This window comes from Cervus canadensis, chromosome 26 (genome assembly GCF_019320065.1).
Source record: "Cervus canadensis isolate Bull #8, Minnesota chromosome 26, ASM1932006v1, whole genome shotgun sequence".
In the NCBI taxonomy this organism is placed as follows: domain Eukaryota; kingdom Metazoa; phylum Chordata; class Mammalia; order Artiodactyla; family Cervidae; genus Cervus; species Cervus canadensis.
The window spans coordinates 40,172,041-40,199,715 of NC_057411.1; the positions used below are offsets into that span (position 1 = coordinate 40,172,041).

The 27,675-nt window shown below is 42.9% G+C and overlaps 1 protein-coding gene across 3 annotated transcripts in view; it reads right to left on the reverse strand.

Moving 5' to 3' along the window:
• Nucleotides 1–27,675, reverse strand: part of STK32B (serine/threonine kinase 32B) — a 373,534-nt gene that overhangs the window by 259,796 nt on the left and 86,063 nt on the right. For 2 of the 3 annotated variants that reach the window (XM_043448462.1, XM_043448461.1), the window contains exon 2: nucleotides 19,530–19,585. In XM_043448462.1, coding sequence (XP_043304397.1) covers nucleotides 19,530–19,585 — 56 coding nt within the window. Of the gene's footprint in view, nucleotides 1–19,529; nucleotides 19,586–19,973; nucleotides 20,069–27,675 lie in introns of those variants that run through there. The other variant, XM_043448463.1, reaches the window with a different exon arrangement.

A 27,675-nucleotide genomic window follows, 5' to 3' on the forward strand; every position in this document is an offset into this window, starting at 1 on the left:
ACAGCACTGATGACCTCAGTCTGCAGCACCCCCAGAGGTCTGCGAGGGTCCAGGGATGGTGTATTTTGTAAAAAGATTCCCAGGGGAATCTGACATGCAGGCCAGCTGAGAATCACTTTGCTGGATTCTTCAGGCAAGTCCTTGTCTGGCTGCATCCTCAGTGACCTTGATGGTCAGGACTGTGAACCCCATTCTTCAGCTGAGGCAACCCTGGCTCTGGAAAAACAGATGACCCCAGAATCAGAGAAACCAGAGCTGTGCTGGGAACCCAGGGCTGTGCAGGTGCAAAAGCTGGCGCTGCCCTTCTGTGGACCAGCCTGGATACTCCTTCTTACATGACTCAGTTGACCTTTGCTGTGCTGCCCACCCCATCCTCAGCTTGAGTGCACTTAGAAAATCCTGTTGATTGATGTACAGCTGTAGGGTAACATTTAAAGACACTGGTTATGCTTGCAGGAGCAAGAATCTGGGGCGGGGGGGGAGGGGGAAGCTAAATTGGGGAAAAGTGAAAAAAATCAGGCTTAAATAAGGTCACTAAAGGGGAGTGGTCACGCTCGGCACCATTGTTCAAATATCCTTATCTGACAAGAAGATTGTCTTTGGCAGACAATGATTGTTAACCACCTAACTGCATCCTCTCTCTTCTTCCTTTATAATAGGACAATTTTCCTCAAGGAGGCAGTGTGATCTATTAAATACTCACTTGCAGCCAGAAGTAGCCATAGTTCTGACCAGTGAGATATTAGACTGTTTCTGACTTTCAAGTTTGCTTTTTGGTTTTTGACTTCTGTTTTTGCTTTCTGCATAAAAGGGAATAGCTACAGATGGTTTCAATTTTCTCCTCTTCCCCACTTTTATCCTCCTTTCTACCTTGAGCTTTCTGCATAAAAGGGAATGGCTACAGATGGTTCCAATTTTCTCCTCTGCACCACTTTTATTCTTTCTACCTTGAGCACATATGTAACATCTGGAGCTGCAGCAGCCACTTGTGATCATGAGGCTACAAGAGTCTCAGAGATACTGAAACTGTCACCATGGTGCCACCTACCTTCAAATCTCTTGTTATATGAGAAAATAAACCCTCTTTGTTGAAGCCACTCTAAGAGCAGATTTTCTATTTCTCACTCCTGAGAACATCCTCGTCTGATATACAAACTATACGATGATTTTTCATGGCACAGAAAGTCCATGTGGGCTGTGATCAATGGAGCCTCATTAAAGTGATCAAAAGTTAGCTTTGTGAAAATACTCATTTGGATGAGTATTTCAGTCCATAAACATTTGATAAATGCCTGCCATGGTCCTGGCACTGTGCTAACCATGAAGATATGACATGGCTCTAAGAACTCAAGATTTGATGGGATAAACAAACAGTACTCAGAGTGAAGACAAAGTACCTCACTTCAGGTCACTGGGCCCCAGATGGCATGGCCCCAGCTCCCCTTTACTTCTACCTGTTACTCTCCTCCCAGCTCGCTTCTTACCCTGGCCTCTGTGCCATTCCTGTCTACCATGCTTTTCCCCATATATATAGTCTTGGTTCCTCACCGCCTTCAGGCTCTGCCCATGAGTCACCTTATCCCAAAAGCCATCCCTGACCTCCGTCTGTGAATGAACCAATCCCTCCTCAGTCCCTGTCCTCCCTCCTCGTTTCCTCCATCATCCTGGCCAGCTCCCATCACCAAACATGCTTCTTGGTTTGTTTTCCTTTTGTCTGTTTCCCTTGCTATGGTGTAAATCCCATGGTAACAGGGCTTTTTCTCTCTTTTATTCACTGCTCCATCCTTAGTGACTTGAACAATGCCTAGCACAACTAGTTGACTTCTGTGGCTGGCTAGCTAGTTGGAGGAATGGATAATTACTACTTCAGAAAGAGCAGTGCTATGAGACAGGTGAGCACATGGGGCTAAGGGACCTGAAAAGAGGGATCCTAACCAGGACATGTGATTAGGAGAAGGCATTCTGGAAGAGGCTGCATTTGAACATTCCTTGTTTCTCAATCAACAAGGGTTGGCTTCATGATGATGGAAGTGTGGGAGGAGGTGGAAAGAAGTGCATTGCCAGGAGAAGGCACAGTCCCTCTGCAAACACAGAGAGATGGAACATGTACGTTAGTAGTGCTCTCAACTTCCTCATCTGTAAAATGGGGGTAAGAGTGTGCCTATCTTGGTGGGTGATTTTGAGGGTTATGTGATAAGTGCTTACTAAATTATTGATTATTATTGTGATTGTGGGAGAAGGAAATGGCAACCCACTCCAGTACTCTTGAATGGAAAATCCCATGGACAGAGGAGTCTGGCAGGCTACAGTCCATGGGATTGCAAGAGTTGGACACAACTCAGCGACTAAACCACCACCACCGCCATTGTGATTATTGTCATTATTCATACACACTATGAAGGTAAGAACAGAGAAAGCTGAAGAGATGTGCAGAAGTGGCCCACCAAGGAGCCCAGGAACAAGTTCACAATTGTTTGATGTGATGGTGAATTCTATGTGTCAGCCTGGCTGGGTCATGATGCCATGACCAGGTATATGGTCAAACAGGATTCTGTGTGTGTAGGTGCTTCTGCATGCATGATTGCTAAGTCACTCCGGTCACGTCCAACTCTCTGAAACCCTATGGACTGTAATCCGCCAGGGTCCTCTGTCCATGGGATTCTCCAGGCAAGAATACTGGAGTGGGTTGCCATGCCCTCCTCCAGGGCATCTTCCCAATCCAGGGACCGAATTCACATCTCCAGCACCTCCTACATTGACAGGCAGGTTCTTTACCACCAGCTGCTTTTAGATAAAATTAATTTGTGATGAATTTAAACAAGCAGACTTTGAGTAAAGCAGATTGCTCTCCATAATGTGGGTGGGCCTCATCCAATCAGTTGAAGACCTCAATAGAACAAAAGACTGACCTTCCTCAAACAGAGGGAGTTCTGCAGCAGATGGCCTTTAACCTTGAACAGCAATATCAGCAACTTCCTGCATCTCTCGCCTGACAGCCTATCCTGCAGATTTTGGACTTGCCAAGCCTCCATCATCATGTGAGTTAATTACTTAAATAATTCTATCTCTATCTCTCTCTGTACACCTCTTATTAGCTCTGTCTTTCTGGAGAACATTGACTAATACATATGGCAATGAATCAGCCAGAATCACAAGTCACCACCTAATTTCAACTTCTCCTGGGCCTGGGGGGGCAGCCACTGAGGCCACCAGGGCTGGGCATCTGGCTTTTCCCCACAGCCCACTAAAATGTAAGCACAGGAAGCTCGAACAGCTTGGTACTTGATTCTCAAGTATTTGTACCCAGTTAGCAGAAAAAGAGATGGCAGAATGGAGAGGCAACCCTTGTCTGGGGCACAGACCCATGGCGTGTTCAGCTCCATTATAAGCCGAGGTGGCCTCTCCTTGGGATGCTAAGAAACAGTGCACCCACCCCATGGCCCCTTCAAATGTGAGCTCTGATCTGTATCAGGTGATGCTCCCTCCTGTTCACCTGAGACACCGCCCGGCAGACATCATGGAGACAGACCGTGGTGAAAACCAAGGCAACAAATGTGAGGAGTAGAAGACAGATGGCCTTGCATGGCATGCTTAAAAGGCTGGTGTTTCAGGGTGAATTGTGTTTCCCCAGCTCTGCATGGTGAAGCCCTAACCCCCAGTACCTCAGAATGTGAGGCATTTGGAGATGTGGCCTTTAAATAGGTAATTAAATTAAAATGAGGTTATTTTAATAAATGGTCAGGGCAGGCCCTGATCCAATTGGGCTGGTGTCCTGGCCTCCAGAACTGCAAGACAACCACATCTGTGGCTTAAGCACCCAGGCTGTGGAATTTTGTCACATCAGCACAAGCAGGCCAGTATGGTTGGCTTTTGTCCTGAGGACACCGGGGAGATACAGACGGGTTTAAAAAGTGGATCCCAGCTATACAATTGTGAATGAATGAATAAAGGAAATAACATACAAACATACAACATGGAGGACATGGCATTTGGGGAGGAGGGGAACTTTTTTTTAACAACAGGGTAGAGAGGAGCGTGGAGGTAATTCCAAGAGTGTTTTATAAATAATTTATTGCCACTGCTTACGCACACAGTTTCCCTCAGGAGTCATAAGGCACACTGCTTTGTTAGGAAATGCCAAAAGGAGTCATGGGGACAAGGGTCCAGGACCAGCCCTGTTACTTCTAACCCCCTTATACTGGAAATGTATTCTCTAGGATGAATCAAGGTTGAAACCAGTTTATAGACAGAAAAAGTCCTCAGGAAGCTCATCCAGAAGATGGACTGAGACGTCATTGTGGGAAAATGGGAAATGCAAATGAGTAATGACGTCTGTTATTAATAAACTGGTCAGTAATGGATCATTTGCTCTGGCCAAGCTCGAAAGCCATTCGTGAGTGAGCCTGCATTTCCTCTGATATTTAGCTCTTAATAAAGCAATCCATGGAAGCCAGCAAATTCCTCCAAGCCAAGCCTGCGCCTCAAGCCAAACACAGACTAATTAATATGAAAGGAATAAGTGTGTGTGAGTGTTAGTCGCTCAGCCCTGACTCTTTGCAACACCATGGACTATAGCCGGCCAGGCTCCTCTGTCCATGGGATTCTCTGGGCAAGAATACTGGAGTGGGTTGCCATGCACTCCTCCAGGGGATCTTCCCAACTCCCGGGATCAAACCCAGATTCTCCTGCATTGCAGGCAGGTTCTTTCTCATGTGGGCCACCAGGGAAGCCCATGAAAGGAATAAACAGTTCACTCAAAAGAAATGGATTCCACCCCTTATCAAAGATGCCTGCATAAATGATAAAAGGTGCCAGTAAAAGCATCATGTTAAAGAATTCTAAAACTGATTCTTCCATAAGAATAACAGCTCACTTCAGAGACACGGAGAAGTTAGACATCTTGCCCAGAGTCCCCGGGTTGACCCGAATTCCAACTCAGCTCCTTCAGACTTGGAGGTGAAACTGTCTAACCATTGTGCTATAAACTGATGAACTCCTGCAATGTCCCGAAAAGAGCAAACATATGCACCAGGCCCCCACTTACAGCATGATGCGATGTTGGCTGGGCATCTTACACACATCTGCCACCACGGCCCCATCACTAACTCTGGCTCTACCACAAGACCTTTGCATCTCCTACCTGCTTTGTCTGTGAGGTTCTTCCCCCTGAATCTCCACATGGTCTGCTTCCTTCTTAGCAGTGAGGTCTTGCCTTAACTGTCTCCATCTCAGAGAGGCCTTCTCTGTTGCCCTCTCCTCCAAGGAAAGCTGTCCTACCCTACCAGGTCATCACATTATACATTTTCTACAAAGCAATTATCATCATTGAAATCATGTTTATATACTCATTGTGTATTTATCTTCCCTACTAAACTGTCAACTCAGCGGCATCAGGGACCTCATTCATCTTGCTTGCCACACCCTCACAACTACCCAGACAAACACTGGGACAGAACAGTTGGCAGAAATGTTTACTGTCTGACTCAAAATCCTGCTGTCCTTTCCACCCCTACTCCTATCCTAGAGGCCCAGCAACTTAAAAGATGAAAACGATTCCAAAATGGTGTTCATTTTTAAGGGAAAAAAATAAGCTGATCAGTCAAATGTTTCTGAACATTCAAACTGATAAAACAGATATATAAGACCAAATCTCTCAAAATTGCAAAATTGATTTGTTGCAGTCTGGGCAGTAAATTGGTTAGTCTGCTATTAATCAAATAGTTTTTCACACTATGAATTCACATGCAGATGTAAAAGTCGGGAGTGTGGAACGAGACAGCTAATAATATGCTTGTGTGTGGAAATGATCGTCATTGCATAATAAGATAGCGTGGAGTCTGGAATTATCATCTGTGCAACTCCTGCTCAGTTTTATCCAGAATCTGCCTTTGAGGGACATAAAAAGCTATTATCATATAACTATTCCACTTTCTGCTGTTTTATGTGCAGACTGCCTCTGGCTATTCCATGAATTTTAATTAACTCTCTGTTTATTTTGCTTCAACCCTATGACTCTCTAAGCGCAGGGCCCACTTGCTAATCCAAGAAAGACACTTTTGAAGTGAACTTCTCAGGAAGTTCTCCCAAAGGTATCTTCCTCCTTCCCTTCAAAATAATTAAGCCCTGTTGACTTCCAAGTTGACTCTGAGCACAGTACTCCAGCCTGGACTTTCTCTGCCAGAGCAGAAGGAAAACGTCCACTGGCTCCACCTTCCAAGGGACCAGGAGGAACTTGTGAGGCGGGGAGAGTGAGCCTGGAGAGAGAGGGGCCCTTTGTGAAAAATGAGAGTTTGCTGCAAGGGAGATGCAGAAATTCTCCTCAGGACCCTAACCCAGAGGCAGTCAGTATAAACCAGTCAACTAACTATTAGCAGTTAATTTGTTAATTATCAAGGTTTTCACTCATTTATATAATATTCATTCATTTAATTATGTAGCATATATGTCATATGCATCATATACATATTGTATATGTAAATAAATATTGTATGTGAATATAAATATACACACTGCTTAGTGTGTATGTGTATGCATATATGTGTATATATATACATGTATGTAGATATATCTATACTATACTGCTTTGTGGGCATACATATACATATATGAGTGTGTGTATGTATCTATACACTCTATGTGAATGGTGGGTATATGTATTGTTGTTTAGTTGCTCAGCCGTGTCCAATTCTTCTGTGACCCCAAAGACTGTAGCCCGCCAGGCTCCTCTGTCCATGGGATTTTCCAGGCAAGAATACTGGAGTAGGTTGCCATTTTCTACTCCAGGAGATGTTCCTGACCTAGGGATTGAACCTGTGTCTCCTGCAAGTCTCTGGCATTGCAGACGGATTCTTTACCACTGAGCCACTGGGGAAGTCTGGGTATATGTATATGTGACTATACATACACAAATGCACGTGAGTATATACTACTTAATGTGTATGTATATAGATGTATAGATATATATGCTGCTTAGAAGGTATATATATAGATATAGATATGTGTTTATATATACTATACATTTATATATATATTTGTATATATATATACATTTATATATATACTTGTGTATATATATGCATATACATACACATGTATATGCTATACACATATACACGTGTCTATGTACACTGCTTCCTAGGTATGAATACATGCATATTCATAAATGTGTGCTCATATATATATTTTGCTTAATGCATTTGTACATGTATCTATATACTGCTCAGTGAGTATATATATGCACATGTATACATGCATTATATACATAAATTCCATATATATGTGTAAATATATATATGTGTGTATGTATTATACTTTACATACATATAGTTGCACTCAGTAGGTACTGCGGATCAAATTGTGAACAATGAGGAAACATTGCTGCCCTCACAGAGCTTATGTTCTCATGCATAAGACCAATAACCACAAGGAAAAATGAACAAGCATTTAATGGGCTTATAGGTAATGGAGGTGCATTGAAGAAAACAGGACCAGAAAGGGCACATGGATACGAAATGCTTGGGGTGAGGTCAAGTGGGGTGGGTATTCAGGGAGGGGACATTTGAGCAGAACTCTGTACGGGATGAGTGACCTTTGCAGAGTTCTAAGGGAAGGTGATCAAGGTGGTGGGCCTAGCAAGTATAAGGTTCTGAGTTAGAAACAAGTTCAGCATGTTCGGGAGATGAGAAGAAGGGCTGCAAGGAATGAGCAGGAAGATGGAGGATCAGAGAGGAGTGTCAGTGAAATAGACATAAGCCAGATTGCAGGGCTTGCAGGCTGGCATAAAGAGGTTGGCGTGCATTCTGAATGGCAGGGAAGCCCCTTAACCATTCAACCCAATTCATGCTTTATCATATCACTGGCTGCTATGTAGACTGGAGCCTTCCCTCTTCTTTCTCTCTGTCATTTATACACGCTCTAGGCAGCATTTATTGAGCCTCCCCCACCTGCTGGGCACTGAGCCAGCTGCTGATGGGACTGGCAGGTGACTAGGACCAACCCTAACTTTTCAAGAATCTCACAGTCTGATGGCTGAGGCAGAGGAGCAATCTGAAGACCACCTCTAAGCAAGATGTGCTGTGAAGGATGGCAAGAGGAAGCTGAGAGACAGGTCTTCCCCTGATCCCTCCAGGTGGCTACCCAAACATTTCCAGAACCCACCACATAACCCAGGGCCAAGATGACATGGAACGCATATGAAAAATGCCAACCATATGCCAGGTCCGGGAGTTGTATGGTCTCTGCCCCTTATTTTCACAGTAAACTTTGAAGATCACTCTGAGCATTCTTTCCTTCTTTTAAAGTCTTCATTTCAGAAAGGTATTTTTGTTCGATTCAATACAGAATTCTAGATTGATGGTTCTTCTCTATTATCACTTAAAAAATGCTGTTCCACTATCTTTGGCTTGCATAGCTTCCATTTCCAAACACAATGTGTCCTTTTGTCCCCTGGTTCATTTCAAGATTTTCTATTAATGGTTATAAGCTATTTATTAATTTGACTATGATGATCTTTGATGATGTTTTCCTTGTGTTCCTTTTGTTTGGAGTTGGTTGAACTTTCTGGATATGATTTTATCATTTTCATCAATTAAACAAATAAACCATTATTTCTCCAAATGTATCTTATATGCCCATCCCTCCTTCTGAAACTCCAATTACACATACGGTAAATCACTGCATTTTGTTCCATAAGTCACTGAAAGCGAAGTGAAAGTGAAAGTCACTCAGTCGTGTCTGACTGTTTGTGACCCCATGGACTGTATAGTCCATGGAATTCTCCAGGCCTGAATACTGGAGTTGGTAACCTTTCCCTCCTCCAGGGGATGTTCCCAGTCCAGGGGTTGATCCCAGGTCTCCCACATTGCAGGCAGGGGGATTCTTTACCAGCAGAGCCACAAGGGAAGCCCATAAGTTACTGAAGCTCTGTTAATTTTTTCCTCAGTACTTCATTTGTATAGCTTCCACTGCTAGATCTTCAAGTTCACTAACGTTTTCTTCCACACTGCATTCATTGTTGTTATTCAGTCACTAAGTTGGGTCCAACTCTTTGCAACTCCATGGACTGCAACACGCCAGGCTCCTCTATCCTCCACTATCTCCCAGAGTTTGCTCAAATTCATGTCTATTGAGATGGTGATGCTATCTAACCATCTCATCCTCTGCCTGATCTGCTGTTAATATCCCATCCAATGAATACTTCATTTCATATATTGTAGTTCTCATTTCTATGAGTTCTATTTGAGTGGCTACCACAGGAAAGCTGGGTAGGGGGAAGGGAAAGAGAAGGCAAGGAAATTAAGAGGGACATGCTACTGGGTACAAAATAAATAAGACACAAGGATATAATGTATGGCACAGGGACTATAACCAACACTTTATAATTGCAAATGGACTATAATCTATGAAAACATCAAATCATTATTTTGGGCACCTGAAACTTAACATTATAAATCAACTATGAAAGTGTCAGTTGCTCAGTCATGTTCGACTCTTCAAAGCCCACCAGGCTCCTCTGTCCATGGGGTTTTCCAGGCAAGAATACTGGAGTGGGTTTCCATTCCCTTCTCCAGGGAATCTTCCCCACCCAGGGATCAAACCTGGGTCTCCCGCATTGCAGGCAGATTCTTTACCGTCTAAGCCACCAGGGAAATAAAAATATAAAGTAAAATTGGACTTTCCCGTGTCCAAAAAATTCCTAGACGTGAAAAGAAGCAGAAAAATATGGCCCATAAGAAGGAAGGAAATTAATAAAGAGAAACAGACCCAGAAATGGCACCAGTGATGAAATTAGCAAACAAGGACTTCTACGGGACTATTACTCATGTGCTCTCTATGTTCAAGGATAAGGAAACTATGAACATAATAATGACAAAAATGGGCATTCTCATTTTTTTTGGAGAGAAAACAGAGGTTTGCAGAAAATTTATGACTACTCTAAGTTCATACGGCTAGAAGCAGCAGAATCTGAGTGCAGGCTTCCCCATCTCAAAAGCTCATGCTCTCTCTCCAACATGTTGTTCCTTCCCAAAGCAAATGTCCAATGTTTTTGGATGTTAATGGACTCTCTCCTCCTGACTCTCATGGTTTCTTGTTAATACACATGTGACTAAAGCTACTTTCTTCCTAACTTCTGTATTTGGGAGGGACATGTGGGAACAAAACAGGCTGGTGGCAGTGGGGTCTTCTCCAGGCTTCTGACGCATCATGTGTAAAATGGAGATAATAAGGCCCAGCACACTGAGCTTTAAGAAGAGAAGGATGGTAAAAGGGTTCAGTTCCTAGGACAATGATTGTGAGTCAGCCAAGACTCTCCAGGTTGCAAATACTGGGAGCCCAATGTGATCTTCTCCATCACCTCCAGCTTTGCCTTGTAGTAATGCTTCAAAGCAGAGCTATCACTTTGCCAAACAAGGTTCAGTTCAGTTCAGTCGCTCAGTCATGTCCGACTCTTTGTGACCCCATGGACTGCAGCACGCCACGCCTCCCTATCACCAACTCCCAGAGTTTACCCAAATTCATGTCCATTGAGTTGGTAAGGCCATCTAACCATCTCATCCTCTGTCATCCCCCTTCTCCTCCTGCCTTCTATCTTTCCCAGCATCAGGGTTTGCCCTGAATGGGGCAAGCCAAAAGCGCAGGAGAGGCAATGTGGCTTAAAGCAGCCCTCCCTCAATGATGGACAGGGGACTGTGCGTATAAGCATCAGCTTCTCTGACCCTCGGCTGCCTTCAAGGCACCCTCTACATGGAGGTCCCACATGGGGGTGAGTCCTTGTGCCTGAGAAAAATGGTCACCAACTCTTGCAGATCTGTTTTCTTACACACATCACTCATGACAGGATGACAAGAAGTCTTTCACCTCCGATTCCGTGGAAGGATTCTGAATGGCTCTGTTTGGGTCACACAGCCACTCCGTGGACCAAGCACTGGTCTAGGAATATGGCCTAAGTGTCTGGCACAACCACATCACACACCGATCTCAGAAGGTGAGGGGGCATCACAGGGACTGACATGTCGACATGGGGTGGAGGAGGTGTTTTCTGAAGAAAAGAGATGCTATTGTGATAAAAAAAAATAAAAGGGACGTGAAAAACATGCTGGACAGTTGAAAACAACAGCCTTTAGAGTCCACTGATTCACCATTCCCTTTTCTTTTTACAGATGAGAAAACTAAGCTTCAGAGTGGTTAATTCACTATCCCAAGTAAGCACAACTAAAGCATATCAGAGTCAGCCTGTTTCCCAGATCTAAAGTGTTTCCACTGAGATATGTAGAAATTCATCTGCCATGCCTCAACTGTCCTAGAATTTAGTCAGAAAAGTGTTATAGAACCCTTCAGTAAATTCTTGCTAAAACCAAAGGATCGCCCGCAGCTGTTTACTTTGGTGCTTCACTGGGGAAGCACAATCTACCCCCCGCATGAAAGTCAAATAAGATTTCTGCAAATTCACATGTGCTTTTTCCTGATAACCAAGGCTATTGTCATACTTTAACAATGAAATGTCTTTCTTGAAAACTCTTAATAAATGCCAGCTATCAAACCCACCAAAGGCTGAAAGCAAAGCCAAAGTACCCATTCAATAGTAGGAGGGTGGTTTTCTTCATCCTAGCCCAGAACACTTCCACCTTGAGTCTCATAATAGTCATGTAGGCTCATCTACATTGACCATGAAAGGCAGTAGTTATTTGGTATTTTGACCAGAACAGAGCTTTGTTTGATTGCCTTGAAGTAACCTCATCCTGAATACTGGATGTTTGTGTACATTTACATGAATCTGGGTGTCATCAAGAAATTGCCAGAACCTAAGTGACTTAAAAATAAAGTCTCCTCTAGAAAGCTTGTATTTTTCTTCAGAACACCCACTATAACCAAAGCTTGAATATATTTATGCTCTGAACTACAGGTTCTGAGAACCAAGCCAGCAGCCAAATAGCGGCACAGATAAAGACAGGAAAGGAAAAGAAAGCTTTCAGGATATAATCAAGTAATAACTCATGAGGGCCCAGGCTAACAGATCTGATAGTACTGACAAGAAAGGGTACAAAGGACTCAGGGCCAAGATAACCACTGACTCGAGGGTAAAATGATGCACCTCTATGTGGTGTCAATTGTGTTATGGATTAAGGGAGCTGCTTCAAGTTTTCTTCAGCCACAAAATGCTCAACACTAGGATAAGTGACAACAGAAAGCAATGATTTAACAGAATTTTTTAAATGTTTTGTTGTTGTTGCTGAAGTTCAACCCTCCCCACGGGACTATAGGCAAGCTTTCTAAATTCTCTGGATCATCACTCTTCTTCTAAGAAATCTGGAGGAGAACCTCAAACACAGCACATAAACTCTGTCCACGCCTCTGGCTGACCCCTAAAAATCACATGTATAGAGCAGACTGTAAGCAGTACAGAGCAAAAGAAAAAAAGAAAGGAACTGAGATCTGTGTGCATGCCCAAGAAGAGAGTAAGCAGTATAAATCCAACCAAGGTAACTGCTTATTAAAAATATATTTTCAAAGAAATACAACACAATCCAAAGTCTATACAACATAACATTTGCGATATCCAGGATGCAACCCCAAATTACTCAGCATATAAAGAACCAGGAAAATGTGACCCATCCTTAATTAAGGTGAATCTTAAGATGACCCAGATGTTGGAAATAGAATAAAGGATATGAAAACAGCTCTTGAGACTAAGACTAAGCTGCATAGTATAAAGGGCAATATAGTGGAAATAAATGAAAATATGGGAAATCTAAGAAAAGAGAAACTATTTTCTTTTAATCCAGAACTTATACCTAGGAATATCATAGTCAAACTGCTGAAAGTCAAAGATTAAAGGAAAATCTTGAAAAGAGAGAGATGGATGTGACATATTACTATCAGATAATAATGATTCAGATTAATGACCTCCCAGCAGAAAGCACAGAGGTCACTCAGTTGACAAAGGCACAAAATCTTTAAAGCAATGAAGAAAAAGCTGTCAATCCAATAATCTGTATCCAGTAGAAGTAGTCCTCAAGAAAAGTGAAATAAATGCATTTCAGTTCAGCTCCACCTCTTTGCGACCCCATGGACTGCAGCACACCAGGCCTCCCTGTCCATCACCAACTCCCAGAGTTTACTCAAACTCATGTCCATTGAGTCAGTGATGCCATCCAACCATCTCATCCTCTGTCATCCCCTTCTTCTCCTGCCCTCAATCTTTCCCAGCATCAGGGTCTTTTCCAGTGAGTCAGCTCTTCACATCAGGTGGCCAAAGCAATTGGAGTTTCAGATAAAATACAATTAAGAGAATGCATTGATTGGAGATTTGTGCCACATAAAATACTAAAGGTTACCAGAGGGAAATTCATACCTTCATGAAAGTTATGAGTAATTATTAAGGGCTATTTTCCTTCTAATTTTTTAAAGGCCAAAAAACCCACATATTTTAAAATATATATAATATATTTTACATATACATTATATATGTATATATTTATATGCATTCAAAGCAACAAAATATAACATTGTATTGGAAATTTATGGTTTATAAACTATAACACATATGACAAGTATAGTATAAGAGTTGACAGGTGTGGTAAATAGATCTATACAGTTGCCAGGTTTTTAGATTTTATGTGAAGTATAAAATATTAACTCTAAGCAGATTGAAATAAACTGTGAGGTGAAAGTTGCTCAGTCGTGTCCAACTTTGCAACCCCATGGACTATACAGTCCATGAAATTCTCCAGGCCAGAATACTGGAGTGGGTAGCCTTTCCCTTCTCCAGGGGATCTTCCCAACCCAAGGACTGAACCCAGGTCTCCCACATTGCAGGCAGATTCTTTACCAGCTGAGCCACAGGGGAAGCCCTGAGGATATGTATTATAATCTCTAGAGCAACAATTTTAAAACAAGGAAGCATGACTGTAAGTCATGAGATAAATGGAGACTCTAAATCTTTGGTTAATCTAAAACAAAACAGGAAGAGAGAAACCAAAGAACAAAAGAGAGAACAAGAGCAAATAAAACCAAGCTAAGCCTAACTGAAACCAAATCAATAACTACATTTACTGTGAATAGACTAAAAGGTAGAGATTGCCAGACAGATTTAAAAAGAAACAAGTTCCCAGGTGGTGCTGGTGGTACAGAACCTGCCTGGCAATGCAGGAGATGTAAAAGATGCAGGTTCAATCCCTGGGTTGGGAAGATTCCTGGAGAAGGGAATGGCAACCCACTCCAGTACTCTCACCTGGAGAATCCCATGACAGGGGAGACAGGCGGGTTACAGTCCATAGGGTCACCAAGAGTTGGATACAATTGAAGCAACTTAGCAAGCATACACATAAGACCTAACTATCCAAGAGATTTATGTCAAATATAAAGACACAGGTAGAATGAAAGAAAATGCATGGAAAAATATATGCCATGTAGGCTAGAATAACTATATGAATTTCAGAGAAAATAAGCTTCAAAAAACAAGATTATTAGCAGAGATAGAAAAGAACATTTAACAATGATAAAAAGGTCAATCCATCATGAGGTCATAACAACTATAAATCTGTATGAACCTAATAACAGACCTTCAAAGTGTCAAAAGGAAAACTGACAGAATTAAAGGAAGAAGAAACAACTCTAGGATCAGAGTTGGAGATTTTGTACAACTGGCTCAGAAATGGATAAAACAACTAGATTGTTATAATCAGTGAAGACGGAGACCAAGGAAGGAGGTGGTTCAGGATGGTGGTGTAGGAAGGTCCTGGATTCATCTCCTTCCACGGACACAATAAATTTACAACTACACATGGAAAAATCCCTATGAGAATGACCTGAAAACTAGCTGAACAGCTTCTCCACAATAAAGGATAAAAAAGCCACATCGAGACGGGAAGGAGAAGCAGAGATGTGATCTCGCAAAAAAAAAAAAACCAAAAAAAACAAAAACACTCCACCCCCAGCCTGGTGACCTGAAATTGGTGAAATTGGGAGGGAGCTCACAAATAGGAAACTTCACTCAAAAGAGCCAGGGGTTTGTGCCTACATCAGGCGTCTCAACCCTTGGAACCAGCACTGGTAAGGAGAGCCTCCAAAAGGTCTGGCTTTGAAACCCAGCAGGATTTACATCTGGAAGAATATAGGGCTACACTCACCCTGGGCCCAGTGCAAAAGCAACAAACAGGCCTAGGTTTAGATCACATGTGAAGGAGATTCATTTACTAACCTTAAAGCTCTGCTGAGGGGCAGGAATCGGCTGGGAGTCTTCCTGGTGCCATTCTTATCCTCTCCCTTTCTAGCACCAGTGTTCATGCCTCATCCTCACGCCGCATCTCAGCCCTGCCAGAGCCAGTAGGTGCATGCAGGCCACACAGGGGATGCCCCTTGAGCATCTGGCTCTGCTCTCCAGGGGGAATTGTGTTTTGGGGCCCCATGGGTCTGAGAAAACCAGAGAGACTATTCTTGGCAGGCCCCCATACTCCAGTCACTGTACAGACAGTCGGCTGAGATGTAGCCCCAGACTTCCTGTGAAAAAAGCCTATCTACCTGTCTTGGAGCTTTAGCCCGAGGGACAGGCTTCCAGTTTTCCATACATTTACAGGCTATGGAAGGGGTCTAGGGGATGTCTTTGTGTACTCCCTTGAACTCACTGCAGCTCCCTGGTAACTCCCAGTGAAAGTGAAAGTCGCACAGTCGTGTCTGACTCTGCGATCCCATGGACTATAGCCTTCCTGGCTCCTCTGTCCATGGAATTCTCCAGGCAAGAGTACTGAAGTGGGCTGCCATTTCCTCCCCCAGGGGATCTTCCAGATCCAGGGAGTGAACCCAGGTCTCCTGCATTGCAGGCAGATTCTTTACCAACTGAACCACTAGAGAAGCCCAGAAATTAGATCAAACACTCATCTGGAGCCCTGATTTTTGCGGCTGTCACCAAGGAGACATGTGTAGATCATCTGGTGTGAAGGCCAGCAAGGTTTACAATTGCAGTTCTATATTACTATATATAGTGGCATAACTTAAAAGGTGTGGCCTACAGGTCCAGCTTCTAATCAGCCTGAAACTAAGGGCTAGCAAAAATTCCACTCTCTGGAACACTCACAGGTCTTGGCACACCTTCAACAACTGGGAACTATGAAGAATAAGTCACAGAGCTAAGATAATCACAAACATTTAAGAGATAATCAAGAGCTAGGGCAAGGTTAAGCAATAAAATTGATCTCCTTCATAAGGCCAGTATTTCAAGACTGGCAGAGATAGCTGCTTCACCTAATATTTGACACAAACACAGACAGTCAAGCAAAATGAGGAGAGAAAGGAATATATTTCAAATAAAAGGAAAAGATACAACTACCAGTTTAAAAACCCATAATGAAAGTGAGATAAGTAGTTTAGCTGAAACAGAGTTCAAAATATTGGTCATAAAGATGCTCACTAAACTTGGGAGAAGAATGGATAAACAAAGACAGTACTTCACCAGAGATAGAAAATATAAGAAAGTATCAAATCAGTTCAGTTCAGTCGCTCAGTCATGCCTGACTCTTTGCGACCCCATGGACTGCAGCACATCAGGCTTCCCTGTCCATCACCAACTCCGGGAGCCTACTCAAACTCATGTCCATTGCATTGGTGATGCCATCCAACCATCTTATCCTCTGTCATCCCCTTCTCCAACCTTCAGTCTTTCCCAGCATCAGGGTCTTTTTCAATGAGTCAGTTCTTCGCATCAGGTGGCCAAAGTATTCGAGTTTCAGCTTCAGCATCAGTCCTTCCAACGAATATTCAGAACTGATTTCCTTTAGGATGGACTGGCTGGTTCTCCTCCTGGAGACCGGCTGAGTCTCCTCCAAGGAACTCCCAAGAGTCTTCTCCAATACCACAGTTCAAAAGCATCAATTCTTCAGCGCTCAGCTTTCTTAATAGTCCAATTCTCACATCCATACACGACTACTGGAAAAACCAAAGCTTTGACTAGACGGACCTTTGTCGGCAAAGTAATGTCTCTGCTTTTTAATATGCTGTCTAGGTTGATCATAGCTTTTCTTTCATGGAGCAAGTGTCTTTTAATTTCATGGCTGCAGTCACCATCTGCAGTGATTTTGGAGCCCCCCAAAATAAAGTCTGTTACTGTTTCCACTGTTTCCCCATCTGTTTGTCATGAAGTGACGGAACTGGATGCCATGATCTTAGTTTTCTGAATGTTGAGCTTTAAGCCAGCTTTTTCACTCTCCTCTTTCACTTTCATCAAGAGGATCTTTAGTTCTTTGATTTCTGCCATAAGGGTGGTGTCATCTGCATATCTGAGGTTATCGATATTTTTCCCAGCAATCTTGATTCCAGCTTGTGCATCATCCAGCCTGGCATTTCGCATGATGTACTCTGCAAAGAAGTTAAATAAGCAGGGTGACAATATACAGCCTTGACGTACTCCTTTCCCTATTTGGAACCATTCAGTTGTTCCATGTCCAGTTCTAACTGTTGCTTCTTGACCTTCATACAGGTTTCTCAGGAGGCAGCTCAGGTGGTCTGGTATTCCCATCTCTTGAAGAATTTTCCACAGTTTGTTGTGATCCACAGTCAAAGGCTTTGGTGTAGTCAATAAAGCAGACGTAGATGTATTTCTGGAATTCTCTTGCTTTTTCAATGATCCAACAGATGTGGGCAATTTGATCTCTGGTTCTTCTGTCTTTTCTAAATCCAGCTTGAACATCTGGAAGTTCCTGGTTCACGTACTGTTGAAGCCTGGCTTGGAGAATTTTGAGCATTACTTTGCTAGTGTGTAAGATGAGTGCAATTGTGTGGTAGTTTGAGCATTTTTTGGCATTGCCTTTCTTTGGGATTGGAATGAAAACTGACCTTTTCCAATTCTGTGGCCACTGCTGAATTTTCCAAATTTGCTGGCATATTGAGTGCAGCACTTTCACAGCATCATCTTTTAGGATTTGAAATAGCTCAACTGGAATTCCATTACCTCCACTAGCTTTGTTTGTAGTGATGCTTCCTAAGGTATCAGGAAGCTTCCATAAACCTCTTACCCTTCTCCATCAGAGGGCAGACAGAATGAAAACCACAATTACAGAAAACTAACCAATCTGATCACATGGACCACAGCCTTGTCTAACTCAATGAAACTATGAGCCATGATGTGTAAGGCCACTCAAGATGGACAGGTCATGGTGGAGAGTTCTGACAAAACGTGGTCCACTGGAGAAGGGAATGGCAAACCACTTCAGTATTCTTGCCATGAGAACCCCATGAACAGTATGAAAAGGCTTCACTGGTGAATACTACCAAATGCCCAAAAGTTTAATACTTATATTTCTCAGACTCTTCCTAAAAATTGTGGAGGAGCGAACATTCCCAAACTCATTTTACAAGGTCAGCATTACCCTGATACCAAAACCAAACAAGGATCACACAAAAAAAGAAAATTATAGGCCAATATACCTGATGAATATACCTGCAAAAAATCTTCAACGAAGTATTAGCAAACTGCATTCAACAATATATTAAAAGGATCACGTACCCTGTTCAAGTGGGATTTATTCCAGGGCTGCAAGGATGATTCAACATTGGCAAATCAATTAGCATGATATACCACATTAACAGAATGAAGGCTAAAAATCACCTGATCATCTCAATAGAGGCAGAAAAAGCTTTTGACAAAATTCAACATTTATTTATGATAAAAAACTCTCAACAGAGTGAGTATAAAAGAAACATACTTCAACATAGTAAAAGGCCATATATGATGAACCACAACTACTATCATACTCAAGTGCAGAGCTGAAAGTTCTTCCTTTTAGATCAGGAACGACAAGAATGCCCATGCTTGCCACTTTTATTCAACACAGATTAAATCTTGAGGGTATTACTCCAAGTGAAATAAACCAGTCACAGAAAGGTAAATACTGCATGATTCCATGTATACGTGGTATTTAAAATAGTCAAATTCATAGAAGCAAGACTGGAATGCTGGTTTCCAGGGGCTAAGGGGATGAGGGCATGGGGAATTACTATCTAATGGGCATAAAGTTTCAGTCAAGCAGGACGAATAAGTTCTAGAGATCTGCAGTAGAGTGTTCTCTGTATAGCCAACAATAATACGTATATTGTACACTTAAAAATTTAAGCAAGCAGATCTCATGTTAAGTCTGCTTTCCACAATAACTTTTTAAATAAAATGCCTACATTGAAGGAAAAAGCTGCAGTTGGCCATCACATAAATTTGTGGGTTTTTTCCACTTTCCTTATTTAGATTCTCAAAGAAAAAATAGCATTAGCAACCTTGAAATAATTACCATTGTAATTCACCTAAAGCAGGGCAGCCGTGGTAATTTGATTTTCAGAATGAAATTACAGCGTATCCAAAGGAAACTATTCAGACTTCCTTTCACATTTCAAATTTGGCAAATTCAAATCTTTCTGCCAAACAGGAAATTCCCAGTGCCCAGCAATCAACACAAAAACAAACTCACAAACATGCACATAAGCATAAGTCCAGTGGTCAGAACTTTTATATTTAATTGATGAAATTTTTTAAAATCCACCATTCTTACCTTTCCAAAACTGCCTTTACCAATGGCCCGCAGAATCTGAAAATGGTCAAAGTTGACTGTAAAAGAAAAAAAAAGGAACAAGTTAGATTTGTCAATCCTTGTATTGATTCTTAAAATGTCTTCACCTGAATATCTAACCATTTCTTTCCAATGGCTTCTGGTTTACTGCATCGTTTGCTGTAACAACACTCCACCACTGAATGGCTACTTTGCATATTCCACTCCCCAGCCCCCAACACATATACTTGGCAATTAACACTTCCCCAATGTATATAAAGGAGGAGAGACATCTTTTGGGCCAGAGGGAAGGGATAACAGAGAAAAACTTGGATACTTGGATTACCAGATTCTTGCACCCTGTATTCCCTTTACCAAGATGACTTTACTTCTAGTCTGTCTTGTCCACCAAGCATTATTACCTTACACATTCAGACATCAGCTCACCTGTCTCAGTGTCCAAGGAGCTGATCCTGCCTCCATTATGAAACCTCTGGAGCCCCAGGTGACACGACCATATCGTAGTCTTCTCCTGCTCGGGTGTCTCACCTCTGGTATCATGAGCCAGAAGGAGGACAATGATTTCAAACCCTGTATTGTCTTGTCTCCAGCCCACTCCAGTATTCTCGCCTGGAGAATCCCATGGACAGAGGAGCCCGGCAGGCTCTATTCCATAGGGTCACAAAGAGTCAGACATGACTGAAGCGATGTAGCAAGCAAGCAAGCACTGCCCTGTCTCACGCCTCTCTTTCACCATGTTTCTTGATGGGGCTCCCCATTCTAGGTCTCTATTGCCTTATTCCAGTATGGCTTATACCTCATCCCCACAGCACAACATCAACAAAGTATGGCCATACCACTCGAGCCAATGGACAGTTTTCTGTCCCCCCTTTACTTGGCCACTCTCTCCCTTTTGAAACATCTGCTTGTCTTCTATGGAAGTACGCCTTCTCAACATTCCATTTCATGCATGAGTTCTTTTGCGCATTCATCCTTTACCTCCCATCTATTAAATACTGGATTCCATCAAACCTCCACCCTACAACCTTCCTTTCCTTACTGGCTCCAAGGGCTTTCATCATCACCTAACGGCCAGTAACTTTCCAGGCTGTGTGTACAGATTGATGCCAACCCCACAGTGACTCCTGGAGGCTTCAGAGTTACCCTGAACCATTTCAAAGGATCCAAAACAAAACCTAGGAGAGGGTGTGGGGAAAAGGGAACCCTCCTACGCTGTTGGTGGGAATGCAAATTGGTGCAGCCACTATGGAGGAAAGTGTGGAGATTTCTCAAAAGACTAAAAATAGAGTTGCCATATGATCCATCAACTCCACTCTTGGGCATATATCCAGAAAAACTATATTAGAAAAGATACATGCACCCTAGTGTCCACAGCAGAACTATTTACAATGCCTAAGACATGGAAGCAACCAAAATGTCCATCAACAAATGAACGGATAAAGAAGATATGGTACATATAACACAATGGAATATTACTCAGCCATTTTATTTTATTTTTTTATTTTTTATTTTTTTGTATTTTTGTATTTTTTTATTTTATTCTATTTCCACTTATTATTTTTTTCATTTATTTTTATTAGTTGGAGGCTAATTACTTTACAATATTGTAGTGGTTTTTGCCATACATTGACATGAATCAGCCATGGATTTACATGTGCTCCCCATCCCGATCCCCTCTCCCACCTCCCTCTCCACCCCATCCCTCTGGGTCTTCCCAGTGCACCAGCCCTGAGCACTTGTCTCATGCATCCAACCTGGGCTGGTGGTCTGTTTCACCCTTGATAGTATATTTGTTTCAATGCTGTTCTCTCAGAACGTCCCACCCTCGCCTTCTCCCACAGAGTCCCAAAGTCTGTTCTATACATCTGTGTCTCTTTTTCTGTTTTGCATACTGGGTTATCATTACCATCTTTTTAAATTCCATATATATGTGTTAGTATACTGTATTGGTCTTTATCTTTCTGGCTTACTTCATTCTGTATAATGGGCTCCAGTTTCATCCATCTCATTAGAACTGATTCAAATGAATTCTTTTTAATGGCTGTTACTCAGCCATTTTAAAAGAGCAAAATAATTCCATTTGCAGCAACATGGATGGACCTAGAGGTCATAATACTAAGGGAACTAAGTCAGACGAAGAAAGACAAATATCATACAATATCACGTATGTGTATTCCCTTTGGGATTAACAGATACACACTACTATATATAAAATAGATAAACAACAAGGACCTACTGTATTACACAGGGAACTATATTCAGTATCTTGTTCAGTTTAGTTCAGTCACTCAGTCATGTCCAACTCTTTGCAACCCCATGAATCGCAGCATGCCAGGCCTCCCTGTCCATCTCCAGCTCCAGGAGTTTACTCAAACTCATGCCCATCGAGTTGGTGATGCCATCCAGCCATCTCATCCTCTGTGGTCCCCTTCTCCTCCTGCCCCCAATCCCTCCTATAACCTCTAATAGAAAAGAATATATGTGTATATATATATATACACAAGCACATATATATATAGACTGGTGGTTGCCAAGGGGGAGGCAGGTGAGAGGGATGGATTTGGAGTTTGGGATTAGCAGATGCAAACTAGTATATAGAGGATGGACGGACAACAAGGTCCTACTGTAGAGCACAGAAACTATATTCAATATCCTGAGATAAACCACAATGGAAAAGAATATGAAAAAGAATGTGTGTGCATATATATGGCTGAATATATACATATATATATGGCTGAATATATAACTGAATCACTTTGGTATACACCTGAAACTAACACAATATTGTAGCTCAACCATTTGTCATTGTTGTTCAGTCACTAAGTCATGTCCAACTTTTACAGTCCCTTGGACTGCAGCACACCAGGCTATCTGTCCTCCACTATCCCTCTACTGTCCTCCACTATCTCCTGGAGTTTGCTCAAATTCATGTTCATTCAGTTGGTGATGCTATCTAACCATTGCATCCTCTGATAATCCTAAAGGAAATCAACCCTGAATATTCATGGGAAGGACTGATGCTGAAGCTGAAGCTCCAAATCAACCATACATCAATTTAAAAAAGAAAGAAAGAAAGCAAGCACATCTAGATCGAGTGGTTCAACATTCATTTGACCTCATAAGCTCAAAGCCCGGAACTCATCCCTGAATCCTCTCTTTCTCAACTCCACCCCTAATCCTTCACTAGGTGAGGCCCATTCCACCTCTTCACTGTCTCTCCCATCCATCTACCCTGTGGTCACCCTCTGGTCTAAACCATATCATTTCTCGCCTGGACAAACCACCGTGGTCTTCCAGCATCCTCTCTCAGGAAGGGGGTCTTGCTCATCTTTTGCTTACCCTCCTCCAAGACCCCCCTCCATTGCTTTCAGGGAAAGGGGAAAATTCCTCCCCGTGGCCACGAGACTTCCCAGTGGGTCCTGCCACTTCTCCTGTTTCACCTCCCATCCCCATCCCCGCACCCACTGAGCTCTAGACACGAGAGCTTTCTTTCTGTGCTGTGAGCAGCCATTCCCATTCCCTGTGCCTTTAATGCTCTTTTCTGGGCCCTACACTTGTTAACTCTGCTTCCTCTTCATTCTTCCACATCCAGAGAAGGCTGCCCTCACCCTCCAGCCTGAGTCTGCTCTCCTTATTATACAGTCTCACAGTATCCTGGGACTTTCCTCCAAAAGTCATCACTCTATATTATTTTATTTTTTAAATGTGTTTATTTGTTGGCTGTACCACACAGCTTGTGGGATCTCAGTTCTGGGACCAGGGATTGAACTGGGGCCACAGCAGTGAAATCCCTGAGAAAAGAAAAAGTAGAATAGGTAGACTGACTGACCTTTTTTTTTTTTTTTTTGGCCATGCTGTGGAGTATGGAAGATCTCAGTCTCAGACCAGGGATTGAACCCTCACCCCCTGCAGTGGGAGCTCAGATTCTTTAACTACTAGACCACCAAGGAAGTCCCATGGTGTATTATTTTACACGCACCTGATTAAGATCATTGATCTAACATTAGACTCCAAGTTCCCTAAGGTCAAAGGCCATATTTGTTTTTCTACAGTGTCCCCACAGCCAGCAGGATATTGGAACACAGTCATATTTAACAAATATTCATCAATTAAAGGGATAATTGAAAGCAGATCTCCATATTCATGGAGCCAAATGCAATCCCTGGTACATAATGAGCGTTTGGTAAATATTTCTGAATTAGATTGAATTACGGCCAGTTTCCAGTAACTAGGAAAGACATGCTATTTACAAAAGATGAAGTGAACTGATTAGTTCACTATATTATGGGGGCAAGGATGTGGGGAGGTGAACAAATACAATTAGCTCCCTATGTATTCAACTTAATGCCATGGAGGATAATTATGTTGAATTGTGTCGCTGCCAAACCTAAGTCAGAAGCCAGTGCGCCATCTAACACCTAACGTGCTTAGAATAGAGAGACAAGGTTAATGGTTAACTTGACAAAACCTGGGTTCTTTGACTTAGATTGGCTTCCTTTGTAAATAACTTGCCAGGAAAAGAAATTCTCTTATTTTTTCCTCTTCCCCACTCACCAGAGCTCAAGGGAAGAGAGAAAAGTGAGGAGCTTGGCCTGCATGTGTGATGTGACCAGCAACGAGCTAGGAAATGTACATATATTATCAAGAGCTCCCAAGGTCCCAGGAGGCATTTGCCACGTGCCCCCAGTTAGCAATAAACATCCCCACTTCTCTGTGCTGCCATGTGTGTGCTGTTACTTCACCTGCTTGCAAAGCCATTCGTCCAACACTCTTCATCTCAAGGAACACTCCTACCTGGCCTTTGACACATGGCCACATGCTCATGAAGGAAAGAAAAGTGATTTGTTCTCCACTCCAAACAAATCACTTTCTTCTTAGTGCAATCTCAGAACCTTCTGCAGACATCCATCCAGGGATCAGGAAACCCCAGCCTCGAGTCAGACTGCTTAGGTCTGTAACTCAACTCTGCCAAATGACCTTGGATGAGTCACTTGGCCTCCATGTGTCTCACTTACCCCATCTGTAAAATGGGACCAACAGTGCCTACCTTCCATAAGTGCACAGAATAGTGCCTGGCACACAGAAACTTCCCTACAAGACTTAGCTGTTTGTGTTGGGGATGAGGAACAATCCTCCAGCTCTGCTGGGTTCTCTCAGGAGGGATATTTCACTGCACATTTGTGGCTTCTGGCCCCATCAAAGGTGGTGGGAGTTGTCCAGCAGTAAACTGGGAAAGGAATCGCACTGGTGCATTTCTGCTTGCCCTGCACTCTCTCTGGAATGGCTATCTTTCAGGAGTAAGCTTTCCTTCTGCTCCTTCTTGCCAGAAGCGTTTCAGAGCCAGGCACCATGTAGGGGATGTCTACAGAGTCCTGAGTCAATGCTGAATAGGTGGGTGAGCTTGGCTAATGCTGGGCTTCAGAATCAGGGGGTCCTTGCTGCTGCCCTCCTGGGTCCCATTCCTCAATCCCACCTAGATCCCTTCTAGAGGTAAGGCTTGGTTCTCCACTGGCTTTCTCTTTTGTCTTGAAAATAACTGGAAGGAGCTTTAATTAATGAGCAACCCGGCAAATGCCTAAAACTACTGTTTCCCTGGTGGCTCAGACAGTAAAGAATCTGCCTGCAATGCAGGAGACCTGGGTTCAATCCCTGGGTCGGGAAGATCCCTTGGAGAAGGAAATGGCAACCAACTCCAGTATTCTTGCCTCGAGAATTCCATGGACAGCCTGGCGGGCTACAGTCCAAGGGGTTGCAAAGTCGGACATGACAGAGTGACTAACACACTGCTTTAGTAATTAGCATTATAATATTGCAAATAAGCTCACTCATCCACATCCTCCTGAAATGTGTACTCCTGGGTGTGGCAGTGGGGATCTAACATAAGATACAGGGCAAATAGGTACCTATTTCATGTTTATTTGCTTATTGGTCTAGATTGGATTTAAGTGATTGAGCTTATGACCTGGGTTTTCCATTTATGTATTTGGCAACCCTCTGACCTGATATACATACACTTACATAAAAGTGACTCCATGTATACACTGTGAATAAGGAAAGGGTTACATTTGGTTGATAAGCAGATTGAAATGGTTGTAATCAGTGAGTCCCAAGCCAAAGATGGGTCCTAGAAATCGCATTCTCACCTAGGGCTGTTGGCTCAGAGCAAGAGGAGTTGGATGGTGGGTGTGAGAGGGGTGATGAGTGGGTTTCTCAGGGTGACCACCTTGTCCTGGCTTGCCCAGAACTTCCCTGGTCCTAGCACTGAAGACCCTGCATCCCTGGGAACCCTGCAGTCCTGGGAAAACTGAAAGAGTTGATGACCTATAGGTTTCTAGACCATCAAACTGTCCCACTTGAAGAAGTCACGAGCACTGCCAGAGTTGGCCGGGGGAACGGGAAGGTGAATTCTTGAAAAGCAGTTGTCTGTTTGGACTTTCAAACACTTAGAAAGGACTGGGGTTGCCAAGGGTAATGCTGTAATAAGTGCATTGTGAAAGTAGAAAGAGACAGCACGTTGCCAGCCAGAGGCAAAGCCAAGAAGTGCCAGTGACCTCACCTAAAAACACGAGGGCAGGGACACCTGCCTGGAGGGCTGTCACACGGATGATGAGATGGCACAGGCGCCACGAAGTGACTAGCTGCCTGCCCTGCCAGCCCCAACTCGCCCTTTCTCTTTGACCAGGAAGCCTCAGGTCTGTTAGGGAGCAGTGTGGCTAGCCCCAAGCAGTGAATCACAGTTGATCGAATCCAGTGAGTTCATCAAGATTCCCTGGAGGCTTGTTAAGATAGATCATGGGCCCCCTTCTGAATTTCTGGGCAGAGGCCAGAGACATTGTATTTCCCAAATTCAAAGTTCTCAGATAATGCTGAATGTCCACTGGACACTTCTGTTCCCCACAGTCCTAGACACTCATGTAGCTGACAGTGACTTCATTACATAGGTCCAGTCAATGAGATCTAAGCATATTAACAGTGGTATTCCTGGAAAAGCATATTTTCCTGATGAAAAGGGACAGTTATAGCTGGAGTGGTTCTTGAACCTGCCCACTCTTCCTCCATGAATAAGGATATGATGTCTGGAGCTATGGCAGCCATCTTGTGACTATGAGACAACAAACACAAGCAGAAGGCCAAGATACGGACACAGAAGCCACTCCCTATTGTTGAGCCTCTGAAGCCATCCGAAGTCCACCTACCTCTGGACTTATTCTATCAGAAAAAAATACAAAACAGTCTTATTTGTTCAAGTCACTATGAGTCAGATTTGCTACTACTAGAAGCCAGAAGCGTTCTTCTCTAATATACAAAGACAGTCACACAGTTGGAGCTTAGTAAGGGCTAACTATTTTACTGCTGCATTTCCAGGCTCATTGTGATTCTTCTGAATGGCAGAAGAACAATCGTTGTTTGGGGTATAAACAGAGGGGCCAAGCTACCTGAATTTGAATTCTGGCTCCACCATGCACCAGCTGGGTGACCCTGGCAAAGTCACTTAACCTCTCTGTGTCTCAGTCTCTTCACTTACAAAATGAGTAAACTAAAATACCCATCCAGGGTTGTCATTGGCTTCTTCCTGGGTCACGCGAGTGGTAAAGAATTCGCCTGCCAATGCAGGAGATGCAAGAGATGCAAGTTTGATCCCTGCATTGTGAAGATCCCCTGGAGAAGGAAATAGCAACCCACTCCAGTATTCTTGTCTAGAAAACCCTACGGACAGAAGACGCTGGTGGGCTACAGTCTATGAGATCGCAAAGAGTCAGACACAACTAACCACACATGCACACACACAGGGTTGTCACTAATATTAAATAAATCAATGGAGATAAAGTATTTAGAATAATGCTGGGTCAGAAGTAATGCCGATCAACATTAAGTATCATTATCATTATTATTCTGTATCACTAGATTTTCCCCACTTTTCACCTTTATGACACACTAGTTTGATTAAATCATGACCAAACACTGCAGGGGTGATAAAGTGAGAACCGTATTAGTGCCTATTAACTACTGATGGTAATAATCACACTGAGTAAATTTGGTTGTTCTATCTTATGAGCCAGTGGGTTCTTTTCTCATTTCTATTGGGCCAATTATTTCTAATTAATTTCATAGCACTCTTTCAACATGC